This window comes from Colobus angolensis, unplaced genomic scaffold (assembly GCF_000951035.1).
Source record: "Colobus angolensis palliatus isolate OR3802 unplaced genomic scaffold, Cang.pa_1.0 Scaffold148, whole genome shotgun sequence".
Classification (NCBI taxonomy): domain Eukaryota; kingdom Metazoa; phylum Chordata; class Mammalia; order Primates; family Cercopithecidae; genus Colobus; species Colobus angolensis.
Genome location: NW_012114577.1, coordinates 3,903,263 through 3,923,475, shown reverse-complemented (window position 1 = coordinate 3,923,475; position 20,213 = coordinate 3,903,263). Strand labels below are relative to the sequence as shown.

Below are 20,213 nucleotides of genomic sequence, written 5' to 3'. Positions count from 1 at the left end.
CATAACAGGAGAGCAATATGATATGCTTTTCCTTATCTAATCTGGAAATTTACTGAGAATTACTTCCAGTTAAGGCAAATATATTACTTGATTTGGTATATTTTACATATACTTGATAGTTTATTAAATGCTAATTCAGGGATGGTGATGATTTACCTATCCTATCTAGTTCTTTGGTGGTACAGCTAATATTTCCAGAACTCTCTACTCACATTAATTTTAAATTGTTCAACATAAAAATGACTAGTATTTACATAGAAAATAGCAATCACAATGTTTTAGTTGTTTAATGTTTTTTCCTAAAACAACTATTTTAATTTTCTTTCCTAAAATTATATGGTGCGTAATTAGCTCATTTCCCTCTCATTTTATGTTTATTTTACCTTTAATTGCCATCTGTCCTTTATTTTTTATATAACTTCTCTTTTAATTCCTTGATCTAGCCATGTATATGATGTTTTATAAGATTTTGAAATAACATTGTATGTTATTATTTGGCATAACTTAAAAACGTGCTGAAATAGCTATTAATATGTTCATCATATTACTGAATTGATTAACTGTAAAATGTTAAAATACCTACTTTATTCTACCTTTTATTGTTGTTACAATGATGAAGTATTCTGAGCTTCTTTAGGTGAAAATGTTTTCTGAAATGAAGGTATTAGTGACATTTTTATAAGAAAAGGAAAATTTCTTTCTTACACAGGAAGTTAATACTGGAACTCTTGATTTCTTAGATGCTTGTTATGTAGACAGTTGCATTCTGAGATATTTTAATTAATCCCTTTGAAAAAAATGTCTGCTCTAGTACCTAATTTATGAGGCATTTATAAAAATCCTTATGAAAAAATCTTTATTATTAACAAATGTGCACAAATAATATATATTAGTATTAAATTGTATGAAGTAAAATTTCACCACATTGTGGTTTTTAGTCATTTCCTATTGTATAACTAGAATGAAATTTCTTACATATATTTATTTATTAATAAATAATAAATAAATGACCTATAACTTACTTTGTTAGAAACCCCCTTTTTTGAGGTATTAAGTTGTCTGAAAGCATCTGGGAAATTTTGCTGAGTGAATTTCATAGTTTATAATGATTCATATTACTAAGTTTTTTTCTTTAAGAAAATATTGAAACTGTCTTTAACATGACTTTTGAATAACTATTCTATAACTAAAAACAAGCAAATATTACAACTTTTATCTTTGAATTACACTGATTTATAGAGTCATCAATCTGCAGAAGAACTGTCATCCCAGCCTGGTGATTTTTCAGAAGAAGCTGAGGATTCTCAGTGTTGTAGTTTTAAGCTTTTAGTTGAAGAAGAAGGTTATGAAGCAGATAGTGAAAGCAATCCTGAAGATGGCAAAACCCAGGATGATGGTAAAATATAATTGAAGTTCTTGTAATTAGATCTGCAAGCCAGATCATTGAATAGCAAAATGGTTCATAATAATACCACTTTAGAGTTTTGTATTGCCTTACAGTTTAACAAGTGTGTTGCATTATCATTTTATTGATCTTCCCAACAGTCTGGCATTCATACATGCAACAATGTGATATAGATGTTATCACAAACATCCTCTGAGTGCCTAAGAACATGGAGTGAAGGACAACTTCCCCAGTTTCATGTATATTCTAGTGTGAAAGACAATAAATACTAGAAATAGATAATAAAATAGAAATAGATAACCTGGGTGATGTTGTAATCGTAACTGGTTGGTAAAATTTATAAATTTCTTAACTATATCAACGTTTTATTAAGAGCACAGCAGTCTTAAAAGATCTTGTAAGTCAGTTTTTCCAAAATGCAATATTCAATAAAACATGATTGTTTCTCAGTTATGAAGTCGGCAAAATCGATAATTCATCCAACCAATAGCCAAGCCTGCTATTTTCACAAAGATTTGGGTAGACAAATTGAACTGCTCTGTGATTTAGGTATTTGGGGGGTCAGAAAGTTTGAATAGGTTTTTTTTTTTAAAGTTGTGTCCATGGGATGTGTTAAATCTGTATCATATGTCTGTAAAAATTCTTGTTTATTTGTAAAATTTGTAGTTCTACTGAAGATGAAAATTACTTTTAAGGCAACTTATTAATCTTCAGAATACCCATATCATTGTCATAAGTTGTGTTGTAGGAAAAGATTGGAAAAGGTTTTGTAAGCATCCTCTGAATAGGACTTTTGCCACTAGATCTTCTAAATGATTAATAAAGTTTGAAATATTTAGTGTTTAGGGAATAAAAATAATCTTTTCTTTTTCTCTTTTCAGGGGTAGACTTAAAGTCTGAAACAGAAGGTTTCAGTGCATCAAGCAGTCCAAATGACTTACTTGAAAACCTCACTCAAGGGGAAATAATATATCCTGAGATTTGTATGCTGGAATTAAATTTGCTTTCTGCTAGTAAAGCCAAGCTTGATGTGCTTGCCCATGTATTTGAGAGTTTTTTGAGAATTATTAGGCAGAAAGAAAAGAATATTTTTCTGCTCATGCAACAGGTAAAAGATTCATTTAGTTAAATATGATCAATATTTATCAGACTCATCACCCAATAATATCTCCTTGTGTATAACCCAACTTTTCTGAAAATTATTTGAGATGATTACTTATCTTTTCTGGTACCTCAGGTGTGTTTTTACCTACAAGTGGTATTCCAAAATCTTCTAATTCCATAGTTTTTTTAAAGTAGCGTAAAAAATTAATGTCCTTTGTTAGCCAGTAGTAAAATCTCATCTATTTCTGAGAATGGGTAATATTTTTTTAAATGCATTTAATTTGAATATGTGCTCACTGTTTTGAAAAATCAGAAAATTTAAAAACAGTATAAAAAGAAAATGAAAATTAGTATAATCCTACACATAGTAGTCTTTTTAGTCATTTTAAAATACATATATACATATATAGTAGATACCCTATCATATAATTTATTATGACATTACAGTTGTTTCATGCTTCTGTGAGGTAAGTAATTTAATTTTGTATTTTTTTTGTAATCTTCAGGGAACTGTGAAAAATCTTTTAGGAGGGTTTTTGAGTATTTTAACACAGGCCGATTCTGATTTTCAAGGTAAGTTGAAACTGTTTGTTTTAAACAATAGCTTTGAAATTATTTTATGTGAAAAGTTGACAATAATGGCTTCTGGCCGGATGTGGTGGCTCGTGCCTGTGATCTCAGCACTTTGGGAGGCTGAGGTGGTAGGCGGATCACTTGAGCCTGGGAGTTCAAGACCAGCCTGGGCAATATAGAGAGACCCCATCTATAAAAATCAGCCAGGTGTGGTGGCACATGCCTGTGGTCCTAGCTACTCGGGAGGCTGAGGTGGGAGGATCACTTAGGCCCAGGAGGCCAAGGCTGCAGTGAGCCATGATCATGCCACTGCACTCCAGTCTGGGTGACAGAGCAAGACCCTGTCTCAAAAAAAAAGTCTTCTATTGGCATAGTGCTCTGTGATTTCAAAAAAGCGTCTTTATATGCATTATCCCATTTGTTCCTCAGATCCACACAATGAAATAGACAGAGTGCAAGTATGTTCATAGAGAGGAAAATCTAGATTCCAAGGGGTTGAGTTGTTCCGGGTCATATACATAGAAGTGGCATTGTGGGGACTGTAACCCAGTCTAACGCCATGTTGTTGCCATATCTGATATTGATTACTCTGTACTTGGTACTTCCTCAGACATTTGAGGAAGTCATAATGAATGTATAATATGATTGCTAATCACAAGAAATCTACATTTTAATTGGAGAATTTAAGGCTACCCTACACGAGACGTTAATTTTGGTTTGTATGATGTTTTCTCATGATTAAATTCAGATTATACATTTTTGGCAGGAATACTCAGAAGTGATATTGGGTCCTTCTGAGTGCATCAAATTAAAAGGATTTATGATATCTGGATCTTACTACTGGTGATGTTAACTTTGATCATGTGGTTAAGGAGGTGTTTGCTGTTTCTCTATTGTAAAGTTACTATTATCCCTTTATAATTAATAAGTATCTTGTGGGACGATAACTTGAGACTATGTAAATATACTTTTTCTCATTCTTTTATCCACTAATTTTAGTATTATGGAAAAATATGAAAGTATGATGATTCTTGACTGAGACCGTTAATTCTGTGGTATCTGCCAAATAGTGATTTTCTATTTCCATCATTCCTTCTGCATTTATTCACTGAGATTGTACTGTAAGGAAAAGCTTTCTCTTCTCATTCATTTACTTATTTAGTATATGGGTGTATTTTTATTTATTACGCTAGGCACTTAGTGAACCCTTATGTTTTGAATATGTGTTTCCATTTTAACTCTGAGAAATTATGTTCCATTATTTAATAACAGCTTTATTGGGATATAATTCCCATACCATAACTTTCACCTATTTAAAGTGTAGAGTTCAGTGTTTTGTAGTAGGCAGTTTATTTACAGAGCTGTGCAACCATCACCACAATTAATTTTAGAACATTTTCATCACCTCCAAAAGAAACCCTGTACCCTTAAGCAGTCATTGCCTATTGCCTCTTAACCCTCCCCTACACGGATTCTTCTGCAATTACTCATCTACTTTCTCTTCTGGATGTTTTTCCATATACATGGAATATGTAGTCTTTTGTGACTGGTTTCTTTCACATAGCATGATGCTTTCAACCTTCATTCATGTGGTAGCATGTTTTAGCACTTTAGTTCTCTAATCATGTTTTAAATTTCTTACTTTGTATGGATTCGTTTTTTTCAGGTTTTTTTGTTTTTGTTTTTTTCTTGTAGACAGAGTTTTGCTCTTGTCGCCCAGGCTGGAGTGCAGTGGTGCGATCTCAGTTCACTGCAACCTCTGCCTCCCAGGTTAAGCAATTCTCCTTCAGTTTTTATTAATAGACTATTTTTTAGAACACCTTTAGATTTACAGAGAAATTGAACAGCTATTATAGAGTTCCCTCATTACACCCTTCCCTGCCAGTTTGCCTTATTATTAACATCTAACTTTTTGTGATATATGTATTATAATTAATGAACTTATATTGATATGTTATTATTGACTAAAGTCCATAATTCAGATTTCTTAAATTTTTACATAATGTCCTTTTTCTGTTCAAAGATTTTATCCAGGATAATACTACATAATAGTTAGTTGTCATGTCTTCTTAGGTACCTCTTGACTGTAACAGTTTCTCAGACTTTCCTTGTTTTTGTTGGCCTTGATAGTTTTGAGGGGCACTGGTCAGGTATTTTGAAAAATGTCGCTGTATTAGAATTTGTTTGACATTTTTCTCATTGTGCTATCTTGTGATTTTGATTTGTATTTCCCTAATGATTAGTGGTGTTGAACCTCTTTTCATGTACTTATTGGCCATTTGTATATCTTGTTTGAAGAAATGTCTATCCAAGCCCTCTGCTTATGTTCAAATTGGGTTGTTTCTTTTTTTGTTGTTGAGGTTTAAGAGTTCTCTATATATTCTGGATATTGATTCCTTATCAGATATGTGATATGTTAATATTTTCTCCTATTCTGTGGGTTGTCTTTTTACTCTGTTGATAGTATCCTTTGATGCACAAAAGTTTTTCATTTTGAAGTCCAATTTATCTATTTTTTTTATTTAGTTGGCTGTACCTTTGGTGTCATATCTAAGAAATCATTGACAAATCCAATATTATGGAGTGTTTCCCGTAAGTTTTATCCTGAGAGATATATAGTTTTACATGTAGGTCCTAAATTCATTTTGAGTTAAATTTTGTATACGGGGTTAGGTAAGGACCCAACTTTATTATTATTTTTTTGCACGTGAATATCCAGTTTTCTCAGCACCATTTGTTGAAGAGGCTGTCCCTCCCCCATTGAATGAAAGTTTTGGCACCTTGGTCAAAAGTCATGATTACACTAGGGGTATGGGCTTTTGAGAGGAAGATCGTAGAAGCCAAGTGCCATTGTCATTAAATCATATCGAGGGTACATATTGTCAACATGATTTATAATTGCTGATGTTGACCCTGATCACTTGCATTAAGTAGTGTTTGTCAGGTCTCTCCACTATAAAGTTACTTTTCCCCTTCTCTGCTTCTTTTTTTTGGCTGAAATAACATTCCACTGTGTGGGTATACTGCATTTGATTTTTCCATTCTTCAGTTGATGGACATTTGGGTTGTCCTACTTTTTTGCTACTATGAATAATGCTGCTATGAACACTCATGTACAGTTTTCTTGTGTGAACATATGTTTTCATTTCTCTTGAGTCATTTCTTTTGGGTCATATGGTAACTCTGTGTTTAATCATTTGAGAAATTGACAGACGATTGCCTAAAATGGCTATATCATTTTGGTATAATGGTATCATTATACCATCAGTGTATAAGGGTTCTAATTTCTTCACATTCTTGCCAACACTTGTTGTTATATGCCTTTTTAATTATATCTATCCTAGTGGATATGAAGTGGTATCGCGCTGTGGTTTTGATTTGTATTTCCCTGAAGGCTAATGTATTAAGTATATCTTTGTGTGTGCCTTAGTCCCTTTTGTGCTACTATAAGGGAATACCACAGACTGAGTGATTTATAATGAACAGAAATTTATTTTCTCATAGTTCTAGAGACTGAAAGTCCAAGATCAAAGTGCCAGCATCTGGCAAGGGTCTTCTTGCTGCATCCTCACATGGCAAAAGGCAGAAAGGAAGAGAGGCAAAAGGGGGCTGAACTCTCCCTTTCATAAGGGCATAAATCCCACCCATGAGGGCAGATTCCTCATGACCCAGTCACCTCCCAAATATCCCATCTCTTAACACTACCACAATGGAAACCAAATTTCAACTTGAGTTTTGGAGTGGACAGATATTTATACCATAGCAGTGTGCTTATTAGCTATTTGCATATTTTCTTTGGATTTCTTCAGAGAAATGTCTATCCAAATCCTTCAGCCATTTTTATACTGGTGATTTGTGTTTTGATTATTGAATAGTAAGAGTTTTTTATGTATTCTAGATGGAAAGTCCTCATCAGATATGTGGTTTGCAAATATTTTCTCCCATTATTTGATCTCTTCACTTTCTTGATGGTTTACTTTGATAGCACATTTTAAAAGATTTTTATGAAGTCCTATTTGTCTATTTTGACTTTCATTGCTTTGCTTTTAGTGTCATATCTTAGATCTAATACAGGATCATGAAGATTTATTATTTTAAAAAATAATTTTCTCCTCTCCATATTCCCTTCTCTTTTTTTTCTTGTATTCTAATTGTAATCTTGAGCCTTCCCAATTGATCTTGCAAAGATAAGATTATCTTTCCTGTCATATTGACTATGTCACTGTTTTTATGCTACATCTTGAGACATTTTTTCAATCCCAACCTTTTATTTAACTTTTCATTTTGGTAATTTTAATATTTAAGAACTCTTTTTTGTTTGATTGTTTTCTGGTTATTTCTTTTTCATATAAGGATATAATATCTCCTTGTATATATTTGATTATAGTAACAAACATCTTAAAGTTTCTTCTGTCCCCAAATTATCTCATTTTCCTTTGGGGTCAGTTTTGTCTCTTTCTTGTTTTTTAAGTATTGTTTTTACTGCTTTAGGTTGCTAATTCTCTAATATTTTTATGAGCCTTTTTAGCCTATTTGTATTTAGTAAAACTGTTGGAGATTTCCTCTAATACTGTGAAAGTGAATTTATTTTCTATTTTGGCCTCTTTCCTGAGTGGGTAGTATGTTGAAGAGCTCAGTGTGAATGTGCCGTTGGATGATTAGGGGCTTCCCAAACACTGTAATGAAGAGAGCTTTACTTTAGGGGACCATTAGGGATGCTATTACCCTGCATGGCAGTTTGCATACCTTAGAAAAATGCGTCTTTCACATATAGGGCTTGGCTGGCTTATAGTACCTTTGTGCTGAGAAAAAAGGCATCCCTTTCTTGATCCAGGCATCACAGCCCAAAACTAGGATACATGGCTTGGCATACAGCATTCATGCTTTATTTTAGTCTCTGCTTTTCCCTCTGGTTAGGCAGTTTGTTCAGTCTGCAGACTGGACAGTTACACTCGGTTGCCATGATGCTAAAAGCCTATATACACCTGAGCTTTTGCCTGGTAATCCATTTCGTTTCTTTAGAGAAGAGTTATCAGGTTTGGGACCTAAAAGTGAATACTGAACTATCTGTGCTCTGTACTGAGAAACAGGAGAGAGGTGGATATTCACAGACAGACCTTTCATTAATCCCTGTATTGTCAGCTGCACTCTCACTTTCTCTCCAGACCTTAGATGGACAGCTCAGCTTCCTACTGCTCTGAACCTCTTTTTAATTCAAAGGAATTCTAGGTTGCAGCTTTGTCTTTTATCCATCTGCTTTTCCATCTTCAAGAAATATCTTTAAATCTTTCACTAGATGTGCCCCAATGCCCACTGCCCCCACATATTTTTGCTGTTATGGGTTTCTTCCTTCTTATAATTCTGTACTTTAATGCTGTGAGTTTTCAGTAGTACACAGAAGCAAGTGTATATATCCATTCCCCCATTTTTAACTGGAATCTGTTAGTTTTGAACTGGAAAAAAAAAAAAAAAACAAACTCAGCACACACACTTTGATCATAATATTTTCCTACTTAAAAACCTTTAATGGATTCATGTTATGTACAGGACAAAGTCCATGCTATTTTATGGTCTCATTGCAAGTAGTCTCTCCAGATGTATGTACTATTTTGCTACTGTGTCAGCTCATTGCTTCTGCAAAATATGTTGCTTAAATACAGCTTCTATTCTCTAACCTCCAGGTCTTCCAAAACTACCAATCTTTTAAAACTTATCTCAGGTTTTAAATCAAGATTATTTCTTTCAGGTCAAAGTGGAGATAATATTTATTTTGTAGGGTTTTTTGTTTTTGGTGAGGATCAGCTGAAATAAAGCATGTAAAAATACTTTGAACACTATAGTTTGCTCTACAAATATTAGTTATTATTTTGCTCTAAAGAATTCTATGAATTTGTGTATCAGCATTTATGTTTTATGCTAAACCTATGATGGAATAAAGAAAATGTTCAAACTAAATAGTTGCTGATATTTAAGTATTTAAAGCATCTTTAATATTTCCACTATTTGTCATCTAATTTTGTACTTAAAAAGTGATAGATATAATTTAAACATTTTCAAGATTAGAAGTTAGCAGACTATTTTATGATATAGAAGTATTAGCTTAACAAATATTATATTGATTTATGCTTCTTTAAAGAATACCCTTAGTTTACTTGTAGCTAATTAATCTTTAAGAAAAGTGAGCTCATGCCGGCCGGGCACGGTGGCTCACACCTGTAATCCCAGCACTTTGGGAGGCTGAGGCGGATGGATCACCTGAGGTCAGGAGTTTGAGACCAGCATGGCCAACATGGCGAAACCCTGTCTCTACTAAAAATACAAAAATCAGCTGGGCGTGGTAACACGTGCCTGTAGTCCCATCTCCTCGAGAGGCTGAGGCAGGAGAATCACTTGTACCTGGGAGGTGGAGGTTGCAGTGAGCTGAGATCATGCCATTGCACTCCAGCCTGGGTGACAGAATGAGACTCTGTCTAAAAAAAAAAAAAAATTAAAAAGAAAAGTGGTTTTTGTTGTTTTTGATGGTTGGTTGGTTGATTTACATTTAGTTATATGGCTATTTCTTCAGCAAATTTTGTGATTGCTATACTAGATTTTTTATAATCCATTCAAAAAGTGACAATAGTATTTTAGCTCTTTTGGTGAAATTGCTCATTTGTTCCTCTAATTGTGTACTAGCCTTAATTTTTTTCCTCTTTCTTTAATTTAGCATGCCAGAAAGTATTGGTGGATCTTTTGGTATCTTTGATGAGTTCAAGAACATGTTCAGAAGAGCTAACCCTTCTTTTGAGAATATTTCTGGAGAAATCTCCTTGCACAGTAAATATTCTATAATTTTTACATTTTTCACTGATAAATTCTTTCACTTATAATTTTTAATAGAATGTATTTTTAATTATTTAGAAATGTTACTAAGCTCTTTTGATGTGACAATTGGTATAGTCAATTTCATGTTATTATGTATGAAATGCTCAATTACTTGCATATATTTTAACCATTTCACTTCAATTTTGATTAACCAGACATATCACTGAGATTATCTTTTCTTTACCCACCCCATCCCCAATTTTTGTGCTTCAGAAAGGCTGAATAATTTTAATTACTAAAGAGAACTTAATTGTAAATAGTTATAACCATCTTAGGGATTATCCTTCTCAAAAGGTTATTATCCACTATACTCTTCAGTTATTGTCTACACTTCCCCTTTCCATTGGTGTGGCTTAGTGTCTTTTAAACTATTATTTGCTAGGAAACCCATTTTTTTTTTTTTTTTGAGACGGAGTCTTGCTCTGTCGCCCGAGCTGGAGTGCAGTGGCTGGATCTCAGCTCACTGCAAGCTCCGCCTCCCGGGTTTACACCATTCTCCTGCCTCAGCCTCCGGAGTAGCTGGGACTACAGGCACCCGCCACCTTGCCCGGCTAGTTTTTTTTTGTATTTTTAGTAGAGACGGGGTTTCACTGTGTTAGCCAGGATGGTCTCGATCTCCTGACCTCGTGATCGGCCCGTCTCGGCCTCCCCAAGTGCTGGGATTACAGGCTTGAGCCACCGTGCCCGGCCTGGAAACCCATTTTTATAATGAAACCTTGACTAGAAGCATAAGCAAATAAGAGAGAAAACTTTGGAGCTGTTTCATAGTGGGATTTGGATGTTCCAGAGCCCTGCGCACTTTATCACCCTGCTCCAGTCCCAAGGTTCCTAAGGGAGCTCTGTGGAACATGGGTTAAAAACCACTAGTGTAGATCATTGAAAACTGGCTGCTATATTTGTGGAATGCTTTTTTATTACTTCTTCTGAGTATATTTGTCATTATCATAATCAACATCAGGTGTTATTTTAAGCATGAATAGGACATTGTACTAGGTTAATCTTTTTTATTTTTTTCCTTCTCTCTCCTTAGTCATTGTTCTTGCCTTTAATTAAATGTGCATTTCCTCTTGTATTTTCTATAAATTCTACATTTCAGTTTAACCAAAAACTTGTAATATAAATAAAAGTTTAAAACCTTGTTTCAGTTTGCTAAACACAGATGAAAGAAAATTTACTTGATATGAAAAAATCGTGTGAAATAAATTGGAAAGTAATTGAACACTCAGTTTTATGAAGACAGTCATGCTCTAAAGTCAGAAATCTGGAGAATATGTAATGTCTCTGGTTATATCTCTGATTTAAAAATAATTGGGAGAAGAACCATAGTTTACTTAGAAATAAACATTTTTCGTTGGTAGAAATGATTCTTGATATAAGTATTATTTTTAATTTAAAATTTAAAACCAAATCATAACTATTAAATCTAAATATGTATCAAAAAATCTAGGTACCCCATAAATATATGTACCAACTATGTATCCACAAAAATTAAAAATAAAAAAATTTTAACAAAAAAACATCTAAGGCAGGTCACCATGGCTCACGCCTGTAATCCCAGCATTTTGGGAGGCCGAGGCGGGCAGATCACCTGAGGTCAGGAGTTCGAGACCAGTCTGACCAATATGATGAAACCCCGTCTCTACGAAAAATACAAAAATTAGCTGGGCGTGGTGGCATGCACCTGTAATCCCAGCTACTCAGGAGGCTGAGGCAGGAGAATCACTTGAACCTGGGAGGCAGAGGTTGCAGTGAGCCGAGATCACGCCACTACACTCCAGCCTGGGCAACAGAGTGAGACTCTGTCTTAAAAAAAAAAAAAAAAAAAAATCTAAACATGAAACAAATTAACAAATTAACCACAAAAGATAACATATTTTAAGAATGAAGGCTGGGCATGGTGGCTCATGCCTGTAATCCCAGCACTTTGGGAGGCCAAGGTGGGTGGATCACCTGAGGTCAGGAGTGCAAGACTAGCCTGGCCAATATGATGAAACCTTGTTTCTACTAAAAGTACAAAAATTAGCTGGGGGTCGTGGGGGTAATCCCAGCTGTAATCCCAACTACTCCGGAGGCTGAGGCAGGAGAATAGCCTGAACCTGGGAGGCAGAGGTTGCAGTGAGCCGAGATCACGCCACTACACTCCAGCCTGGGCAACAGAGTGAGACTCTGTCTTAAAAAAAAAAAAAAAAAAAAAGAATGAAATCTGTTTCATATTTTATCTCAGCTATGAAAAAATGAAAATTTTAAAGATGTGGGAGATAGAAAGTATTTAAATAGGAATACTGATATGTATGGGTATGTTTGTATTTTCATTTATAATGTAAATTTCAAGATTATTATGTACTTTATTACGTGATTAGAAAGTTTCATTTGTTTTTCCTTTTCTCTAGAAAATTCTTCTTCTAGGTATTCTGAAAATTATTGAAAGTGATACTACTATGAGCCCTTCACAGTATCTAACCTTCCCTTTACTGCACACTCCGAATCTAAGCAACAGTGTTTCATCACAAAAGTATCCTGGGATTTTAAACAGTAAGGCCATGGGTTTATTGAGAAGAGCACGAGTTTCACGGAGCAAGAAAGAGGCTGATAGAGAGAGTTTTCCCCATCGGCTACTTTCATCTTGGCACATAGCCCCAGTCCACCTGCCGTTGCTGGGGCAAAACTGCTGGCCACACCTATCAGAAGGTTTCAGTGTTTCACTGTGGTTTAATGTGGAGTGTATCCATGAAGCTGAGAGTACTGCAGAAAAAGGAAAAAGCATAAAGAAAAGAAACAAATCATTAATTTTACCAGATAGCAGCTTTGATGGTACAGGTATGATGACAGGATTATCTGATTTGTACACGAAGAGTTTTCAGACTGTAATTTTCCTTGAGCAGTAAAAATGTAGTAGTGTTCTTAACACTGTTAACATGTTCTTCACCTTAAATGCCTTATTTAGTGATGGTAGGTCCTGACTTATCAAAGCCTGAGTTGTCATATAGCCTTGAATCTCCATTACAGATACTTTAGTTTTTTATAGGGGTGAAGGGGACACCACATATACAACTTTTTCTGGGGTCATCAGCCCCTAGAATTCCTTATGGAACTTCTTTCCTGGTCCCATTACTGGATTAGGGTGGCTCCTGATGTTAGAAAAGGATAAAACCCTATAGCTGCTTTTCTTTCTGTTATTTCCCAGCCCCTATTAGACAGTCTGCATTTCATTTTCTTTCTCTTTTTTTTTGAGGCAGAGTTTTGCCTAGGCTGGAGTGCAATGGCGCGATCTTGGCTTACTGCAACCTCCTCCTCCCGGGTTCAAGCGATTCTACTGCGTCAGCCTCCCGAGTAGCTGGGATTCAGGTGCCGGCCACCATGCCTGGCTAATTTTATATTTTTAGTAAAGATGGGGTTTCACCATGTTGGCCAGGCTGGTCTCAAACTCCTGACCTCAAGTGATCTGCCTGCCTCAGCCTCCCAAAGTGTTAGGGTTGCAGGTGTGAGTCACCTGCTTTTTGTTTTTGTTTCTGTTTTTGAGGCTCATTGCAACCTCTGCCTCCTGGGTTCAAGTGATGCTCCTGCCTCAGCCTCCCAAGTAGCTGGGACTACAGGCGTGTGCCACCACGCCTGGCTAATTTTTTGTGTTTTTAGTAGAGACGGGTTTCACCGTGTTAGCCAGGATGGTCTCAATATGCTGACCTTGCGATCCGCCCGCCTCAGCCTATCAAAGTGCTGGGATTACAGGTGTGAGGCACTGCATCCAGCCTGTGAACTTCCTTCTCTCTTTTATTTCAAGTTCTCCTCCTCATACCATGTCTTACCTCAGTGACCCTCCCCTACTTCCTGTCACAGAATGTTTAAATGCATCAGCCATTCTCCAACATTAGAATAAATTTCATTCCAGTTCCTTCTTTAACTGAAGAATTGCTGTTATGCTGCACCTTGTTTCTCATATGACTAGGGCAGAAAAAAACTGTTCATTGAAAAACAGTTTATGGTGATGGAAAGTGAATTAGGTGGGATAATTCTTAAGGCCTATGGAATGAATGAAATGACTGGATGAGACAGATGTTTAGGGTTTTATATGTACATGGAGACGCAGGCCTCAATTCCACAAATCTTTCATTATTCATTATTATTAGCTCTTCATTCCACAAATCTTTCTCATCCAGTGGAACCTCTGTTTTAGGACACTATGCCTTCACTAGAATTTTCTGTTGTGGATTGAATTTTGCCACCTAAGAACTGATAGCTCTACATGTGATAATATTTATTATGATGCTATCTAATGTGCATTGAGTGCTTTCTGTATGTGTGTCACTTTGCTCAGCTGTTTCTATATACATTTTTAATATTAACAAGTTAGTAAGTGCTCATACTATCTGTATTTTTAGAGGAAGTTAAGTAGCATGACCAAATTATATAGCTGGTAAGTGATGGAAAGGAATTGAAACCCACCTGTTTTTAATTCCAGAGCCTTGACATTGCTACTATACTATAAGCTATGCAGATTGCCTTCTCATGTTTTAATGGAGGCAATCTCAATGTAAACAGTCTCTTATAAAATGAATAAATGTACATAGTGACCTGAGAAAAGTAAATATTAGAAAGTTTTTCTTAATTTTTTATTTTAAGGATACATTAGAAAACATATTTTAGAAAGATGATTTTGTATAAACACTTAAAAATAGTAGACATATCTAAAAATTTTTGAAGAGAGATAAAGAATATTTTGCTGTGATACCAAATCTTTTACCTCTAACTGATGCCTTTGGACAAATTAACCTCTCAGTGCCTCAATTCTGTCACCCTATATATATTTACTTTATAAGATGGTTGTGAGCATTAAGTTAAATATTTGTAATATTCCTACTCTATAATTCCTAGGTACACACTGGTTTTCTCCTACTGTTTTATTTGTACAAGTTCATATTTGGTATGGAACATTTTTAAAATTTCATGTCAGATATGAGTTCTCTATACATCTTATATCTTGGTCAGTAGCCTCAAAATAATCAGTTACTTTAACTCTTCTTTTTAAAAACTATTGTCATCGCTACGGGGAGTATTTTTTTTTTAACATCAGTCATGGTTTTACCTGTTGAAAAATAGCAACTAATATGTATGCAGTCTAATAAGCAGTAGTGTTCTTTAAAAGTCTGAAACTTTGGACATGCATTTTGTATTATGATATAACATAGCTTTACATAAAGTCACAAGTATTATAATGACAAGTAGATCATCATACATCTTCAGGTAGTGCTGTGTTTTGAAAGATGAGAAAGAGGAGTCAAGATGAATAACCAGATAGCCCAAACCTGTTAAGCATTTACCCTAGCTTGCCTTAAAGAAACACTAGAGATTCTGAATCACTTAGCAATTATATTCAAAGACCACTCACCAGGGAATATAAATTATGAATATATTCAAACACTAGAGTTTTTCCTTAAAATTTGTAATATGAATTCAAATTTTAAAAAATCATGCCATGTGATAATTCTAGAATGATTTTTGGTAGTGTGAGACAATAACACACATTGACAGTGATGTGTGCTCCCTGGACCAGGGTCAGGGAAGTCATAGTGACGCAATCCAGCTGAAGAAAGAAGCTTGGTACACATTGTAATAGGTTGTCACATAGCAGTCTGGTTATGCCCACAATTGTCCTCAGTTATTATACATTTTTTTTTTTTTTTTTTTGAGACAGAGTCTCGCTCTGTCACCCAGGCTGGAGTGCAGTGGCCGGATCTCAGCTCACTGCAAGCTCCGCCTCCCGGGTTCACGCCATTCTCCTGCCTCAGCCTCCCAAGTGGCTGGGATTACAGGCGCCCGCCACCTCACCTGGCTAGTTTTTTTGTATTTTTTAGTAGAGACGGGGTTTCACCGTGCGCCAGGATGGTCTCGATCTCCTGACCTCGTGATCCGCCCATCTCGGCCTCCCAAAGTGCTGGGATTACAGGCTTGAGCCACCATGCCCAGCCAGTTATTATACATTTTTAAACATTTAATAACTTTTAAAGTACTGAATCACCATTTTTCATCCCTTGTGCTTTTTTGGAGTTAACATCTATGCTCTGGAATATGGTTGTTTAGAACAGATCAGGCTCAGACATTCTGGGTAGGTAACCTACTACAAATGAACAAACATGCTTTGTATTCCTGTAAATTCACTTTTCTACTCAATTGTTATGAACCATTTTACTGATCATTTTAACATCTTTTTCTTATAGGGAGCGACAGACCGGAAGGTGCAGAGTATATAAATCCTGGTGAAAGACTCATAGAAGAAGGATGTATTCATGTAATTTCACTGGGATCCAAAGCGTTGATGATCCAAGTGTGGGCTGATCCCCACAATGCCAGTTTTATCTTTCGGTATTGATTATCCTCAGCCTCCCATGAATAGATAATGTATTTAAATAATTTATGTAAGAGACATTAATGTGAAATCTGCTAATAAAATTTCATTATAGCAAAACAAAAAGTCTCATTTAAAAATATATACATTCTAACAGCTATTAATACCACTTTTGTAATAGTATATTATTCTATCCAAAAATCCGTAAAGTCTAAAATATATTAGTTCTCGGCTGGGCGTGGTGTCACACCTGTAATCCCAGCACTTCGGGAAGCCAAGGCAGGCATATCACCTGAGGTCAGGAGTTTGAGACCAGCCTGGCCAACATAGTGAAACCCAATCTCTACAAAACAAACAAACAAAACCCGCAAAAATTAGCCAGGCATGATGGTGCATGCCTGTAGTCCTAGCTGCTTGGGTGGCTGAAGCAGGAGAATCGCTTGAACCCGGGAGGCAGAGCCCAGATCGCATGCCTCTGCGCTTCGGTCTGGGTGACAGAGTGAGACTGTCTCAAAAAATAAAAATAAAAATAAATAAATAAATAAAATACATTAATTCTCTGTTAGATTTTAGATCAAATACTTATTGAAATCTTATTCTATGGAAATATTCTATCAGATTGTAATGGTCTTAAGGTGTTATTAACAAACATATGTTTTCCATGTGGGTTATATATTTAATAGCTATTACCTGATAAGCTTGGGTTCTCCTTGTTATCTTGTCCTTTTATACTGTCTCATTTATTAAGTAGTATAGATACAGGTCTTTTATTTGTATTGAGTATGAATAGTATGATACTATTTGTCTAAAACTCAAATCTAAACAAACCAGTATGTTATTTAGGAATACATACCTTGTAAACGTTACAAACATTACTAGATGCCTTATGTACATTATCTCCTCATTCTTTCAGTAATTCCACAAAGTAGATTAGACCTCCAATACAGTCTGGTATTTAGACATTTATATTAATTTTTCTGTGAACCAAATAATACATTGTAATTTCTAAATGAGCGATGACTATATAAATAGTAGTGATATATATATATTTTTACAAACTGAATTCTGAAAATTATTGCCTAAATTATGACTACCAGCCAATGAACCTAATCTATTTCAGTTCGTGAATTGAGGTAATAATAGAATAACTAAGTAGCTTATGGTATAAAACGAAGACCTACTGACTTTTCAAGCACTTAAACAAAAATAGAACTGATTTTTAATCTTACTTAAATATTTAGAATTATAGTTACTATATATGTGTTAAATACTGAGGTCAGAATTTTTATGTTTTCAGCCTATGCCTTTTCTCTTTTTTTATAGTGTGTGCATGGATTCAAATGATGACATGAAAGCTGTTTTACTAGCACAGGTTGAATCACAGGAGAATATTTTCCTCCCAAGCAAATGGCAACATTTAGTACTCACCTACTTACAGCAGCCCCAAGGGAAAAAGAAGATTCATGGGAAAATCTCCATATGGGTCTCTGGACAGAGGTAGGAAGCATTTTGAGGAAATGCATGTCAATCTCAGTTACAATGTTACGTTTCATTAGTCTATTATAACTTCTGAAACAGATTACAGGAAATTCTAGGTTTTTACTACAATAAAATTTACTGTACTTTAACTTACAAATCTGTCAGAGTTGGACTTTTCTTTCCTATTGGTCATTTTCATGCAAAATAAGCCTCCTGTAGAAGTGACTGTTGAAAATTAATATTTGGGTTTGGGGAGCATGCAGATACCTAGAAATTTAGACATTTATGTGTAACTATATATGAAAGAATAGAATCTATAATTTCATCCCGCAAGCCCATATATTGTAAAACTGAAGCCATGATAATTATTTAAATTAAGTGGCTAATAAGGAAATTAGACTTTCAAAAGAAATTAGAATGACTAGCCTATGTATAAGGTGATAGATTCAGATAGAATGCTAGAAATATACCAAGTGATAGATTCAGGGAGAGTACTGTATGATTTTTACCACATAGGATAATTGTGAGCCAAGTTAATAAGAAACGTCTTGTGGAATATCATAATGTAAAATTTTAGCCTGTAGGAATTATAAGGTATCTTCAATTTGTAAGCATTGGGAAGTATTGCATTGAATGAAGTAGCATGAAAGAAGATGAGAATTCGAAACGTAATGTAGCATGGTAGAGGATTAAGCTGGTTGGATGAGTTTAAGTTGAATAATGAGAAATACAAAAGAATGGGCATGGTGAGACTACTTAACAGGCTTTGAATGCCAAGCTGAGAAGTCTAGATTTAATCAAAGGGAACATAATATATTGCATACTTATTATGTTGCAGATCTTTTCCTGGATGCTTTATATACATAATATAATTCTGTCAAAAATCCCTCAAAGTAGATTAGACCATGGAAATAACATACCCTTAACACAGATTAACCTATTTTCATTCATTCATTTGTTCATTCATCACATTTATTGAAGAATCACAGTGTTTTGAGCACTTGATATATTAATAAGGCCTGGGGGACAGTGGTAAACAAGATGGACAGTATTCCCTGCCTTCCTGGAGTCACAGTCTGGTGAGGAATCAGACAACAAGCAAACACAATTAAATGAATATTTGCAAATGATGACAAATACTGTGAGGCCCATGCTTTAAAACCCTGAGACAGAAAATATCAAGTTTGACACTTAACAATGGGTGGATCAGGGAAGGCCTATCTAAGAACAGGGTATTAAAGCTGAGACCTGAAGGAGGTGACGGAACTTGCCCTGTGCAGGTGGGAGGAGGACAGTTTGAAGTGGAGGACAGGGCATCGCTGCAGGAGGCTGCAGCAATTGATTGCTTATAGCTGTCCAGCCTCAATAATAGAGGGAGACAGGGAACAGGGGCTTGTGAATTGCTTTAGAGTCCATGGTGTCTGCCACAAGCAAGAACATGCTTTGGAAATAAAATTAAGAGTTCAGTTTTGTTGTGTTCGTTTAAAAAAATGTAAAAATACGTAATTGAACCCTAATTTCCATGTTCCATATTCCAAATAAAATACAGTCTGTGACAGTCTCCATCTTCACACCTGCCATGGCAGTTGTAGCCAATCAGCAAATTTGTTTCCAGAACCTACAGTTAAATCAGATAGAGCTGGGGCTGGAGTTGTAAGTAGAGAGCCCCTTTCTCCTCCTAGACACTCTCCTCTCAATTTCTTAAGCTTTCAACATGTGCCAGGCACTGCATTAGACACTTTATACAGATTACCTAATTTAATCCTCCCAGCAATACTATGAAGTAGGTATATTATTATCCAAATTTTACAGATGAGGCAACTGAGACCTAGAGTGACTTGCCCAAACTCATGCCACAAGTAAGAGTTAGAGCTGAAAATTTAACCTAAACTCTGACCCTAGGGAGGGCCCATGTTTTCAAACCCTATGCTTTACTGCCCCTGCAGCCTTTTTCTGAATTATGTCAACTGACAGGTATAGGAACCATAAACTAACTATTAGACATGTTCAGAATGAGAGATTAGATTTTTATTTTGGACAGTCTGAAAATTAGTAAGCATAGTCACTTGATTCACACATCACTCTGTTTTTTTACCCACCCACTTAGGTCTACATTCCTTTGAGAGAATTGTTTGCTATTTGGCACAAGTTAATTTCATTGGTTAACAGAGCAAGTGACCAAGAACAAATATTTTATTCTGTTGACTTAAACTTGGTGCTATAATATCTTCATCACCTTATAAGCTATAGAATAATTTCTAGGCCAGGCATGGTGCTTCATGCCTGTAATCCCAGCACTTTGAGAGGCTGAGGCAGAAGGATTGCTTAAGCCCAGGAATTGAAGACCAACCTGGGCAACATGGAAAAACCCTGTCTGTACTAAAAATAAAAAAATTAGCTGGGCATGGTGATGCGTACCTCTATAGTCCCAGCTACTTGGGAGGCTGA

The 20,213-nt window shown here is 35.4% G+C and overlaps 1 protein-coding gene across 1 annotated transcript in view; it reads left to right on the top strand.

The window, feature by feature from the left end:
• LYST (lysosomal trafficking regulator) overlaps window positions 1-20,213 on the top strand; it is a 221,106-nt gene that overhangs the window by 83,931 nt on the left and 116,962 nt on the right. Inside the window, exons 8-14 of the mRNA XM_011935733.1 lie at window positions 1,240-1,396; window positions 2,287-2,513; window positions 3,016-3,082; window positions 9,789-9,898; window positions 12,337-12,763; window positions 16,159-16,303; window positions 17,610-17,783. Coding sequence (XP_011791123.1) covers window positions 1,240-1,396; window positions 2,287-2,513; window positions 3,016-3,082; window positions 9,789-9,898; window positions 12,337-12,763; window positions 16,159-16,303; window positions 17,610-17,783 — 1,307 coding nt within the window. The remainder of the gene's footprint in view (window positions 1-1,239; window positions 1,397-2,286; window positions 2,514-3,015; window positions 3,083-9,788; window positions 9,899-12,336; window positions 12,764-16,158; window positions 16,304-17,609; window positions 17,784-20,213) is intronic.